The sequence below is a fragment of the Montipora foliosa genome, chromosome 13, assembly GCF_036669935.1.
Source record: "Montipora foliosa isolate CH-2021 chromosome 13, ASM3666993v2, whole genome shotgun sequence".
NCBI lineage: Eukaryota > Metazoa > Cnidaria > Anthozoa > Scleractinia > Acroporidae > Montipora > Montipora foliosa.
In genome coordinates, this window is record NC_090881.1 from 27,535,323 (window position 1) to 27,537,822 (window position 2,500).

The window sequence follows — 2,500 nt, forward strand, 5'->3', positions numbered from 1 at the left end:
TTAAAGAGTTTGTTTAAGTTATTTCCAATTTCATAGGGCACTGTGGTTGCCAGATTCACTTTAAAACTTATCATGGAAATGTAAATCAATGCCAGTGAAAAGTCAGTCTCTTGAGTTGTTGATAGAAAATTAATTTAAAATATGCATATTGAAACATCAGTTGAGGAATATTTTTTTCCCTTTTTGTGAACCTAACATACATTGCTGCCATTTATTTATTGCTTGGTCATTCAATGTCTTGATCACATCAAATAATTTATTTTTTAGGTATTGTGTATCTTTATCTAAAAACTTAACTGGTTGCTTTTTGGAGCCCTTTTGCAGCATATTTAGATAGGCAGGAAATGTTCCACATTTTGTGGTAAATAGTTCTGCATAGTTTTAAGGAATATTGCGGCCTAAGCTAATTGAATATGAGAATAAAATGTGCTGTTTGACATTTTGTGAATTTAAAGACTATTAATATTGTTTGCGCTTGTTTTAAAAGGCTTAAGGTTGGCACTCAAAAGTGTTCCTTCAACAATCTTATTCTGTAAAGATTACCTTAGAAGAATTGGATTAATGCAAGTTTTTTCTTCTAGCCTCTTTCCCCAGTGCCCTCTGAGAATGGAGTTGATTTGGTTTTGCCCGATGTTGAAAGATGAAACAATGCCTAAACCAGCTGCAAGAAATACTTCATGGTGCTTTTTTACAAACATGGGCATGAGGGTGCTCATAAGCATCTGAGCATTGTTTTGCATGCTAAAGTGATAATTATAAATAATTTGTTTATCTTAGAGAGTCTTCTTTTCCTGTTGGTCATTCAAAAATTGTTGGAATAGCTTGTTTGAGCTGTTGGATAGAGGCAGAACATTTGATGAGGGCCTCCTGGGGAGAGGAGTCCTAGTTCCCTTTAGATATTTTCTTGTGTTTCCTTGTTCCCCAAATTACTTTGAAACTTGTTCCCAGCCTTTTGATCCCTAAAATTTAAATATTGGTTTTCTTCCCTTGTTCCCTAAAACATTTTGATATTGTTCCTCTGTTCCCCAGTTCAAATAAGCCATGTTCTCTTCTTCCCTCAAACCCCTGGGAGTGCCTCTTTGATGTTGATTCTCGTATTGGCCTAATAGTAATTCACTGTAGAATTGCAAGACACAGCAAGTTCTTATTTGGGAGTGAGGGAAAAGTTTTGAATAAATGTTTGCTCAAAACAAGAAACAAAATTTGACTGCACCTTCTAGACCTTACTCTTTTCAGACATGAATCAGCTTGTTTGCACCTTTCTGGCGACCTGCGGGAGGGCAAGCTCTAGAAACTCTTCTTTAGTGAGCCTTCCGCTGAAAAACTTTCCAAGTCTGGCTTTCCGGTGTTAGGGGCCGAGGTTTTTGTGCAAAATTTATCAGCGGCTTCCTTGCAGCTTCTCAAAGGTGTTCCTTCGGGCAATGGTTAGTAAAAGTTTTGTAGTGCTTATACAAATTTTCGCTACTTGAAAAGGTATGTTTATACGAAACAAATATCAGCTTGACAATTTTTCTTTCCCGATACTCTATTTAAAATGCACGTGAGCGCTATTAATAGAGAGCCAGAAAACCATTTAAGACATTTTGTGGCAATTTTTTTGTCAACAAACTTGGGTTGTCGGAAAGCAGAATTCGAACGTAAGCTGTTGTGCTTTGGCTTTTATTTGTGCTTTTTCTAACTAATCTAAGACGAATTCAGGCTGGTATTTTCGAATCAAGTGTAAGAAGACGGCAAAACCGTATTGATAATGTATTTATTTGAGTTAACTTCGCGAATAAAGACTTTAATCGCTTCCTTTCGACGGGGGTAGATCGACACGCACAACCGAAATGCACTGTTTCCGGGGAAAGGGCAAATGATTGACAGGATAGCACAGTTTTGACTGCCGCGCGCACTGCGGGCGCGGGTTCCGTATGCAAGGCATGCTTAGGGCTGATCCGGGAGGAGTGGTGGTGTTGATATAAGTGGCCATACTGCGCCTTAATTAGCTGGAGTTTTGAAACAATTGCGATTCCAAATAGCCAAAAACTTTTTAATGTCCTAATATAGTTGTATGATAGCTTTACAATGCTGTTATTATATTAAGTTATGACTGTAGTATGGCTAAGAAATTCACTCTTCATTCTTCATATACACAACTCATGCTGGGGTTTTGCGATGGGTTGATAAAAATAGTGGACACACTGCGCTTTAATTGACTGGCTTTTTGGAACAGTTCCGTTTAAAACTAGGCTGAAACTCTTTCTTATCCTGTTACAGTTGTGTTGTAGCTCTAACATGCTAGACAGCTGTTCCTACTGTAGACACTGTAGATATCTGTTCCCATTGTAGACAGTGTAGATAGCTGTTCCTATTGTAGACAATATATATGGGCATACATGACGGTTAAAGAAGAACGTATGACTCTTATTTGCATATAGCGTATTCATGAACCGTGGTGGACGTGAAATTGAACATGGCTGACGAATTATTTCAGAGGACATTAACGAAATTCAGCACT

At 37.8% G+C, this 2,500-nt stretch overlaps 1 protein-coding gene across 3 annotated transcripts in view; it reads left to right on the forward strand.

Moving 5' to 3' along the window:
• The first annotated feature begins 2,415 nt into the window (after positions 1 to 2,415).
• LOC137982070 (uncharacterized) overlaps positions 2,416 to 2,500 on the forward strand; it is a 28,652-nt gene continuing 28,567 nt past the window's right edge. For all 3 annotated transcript variants that reach the window (XM_068829100.1, XM_068829101.1, XM_068829099.1), the window contains exon 1: positions 2,416 to 2,500. This exon is cut by the window's right edge and continues 123 nt beyond it. In XM_068829100.1, coding sequence (XP_068685201.1) covers positions 2,456 to 2,500 — 45 coding nt within the window. In that variant the 5' untranslated portion in view covers positions 2,416 to 2,455.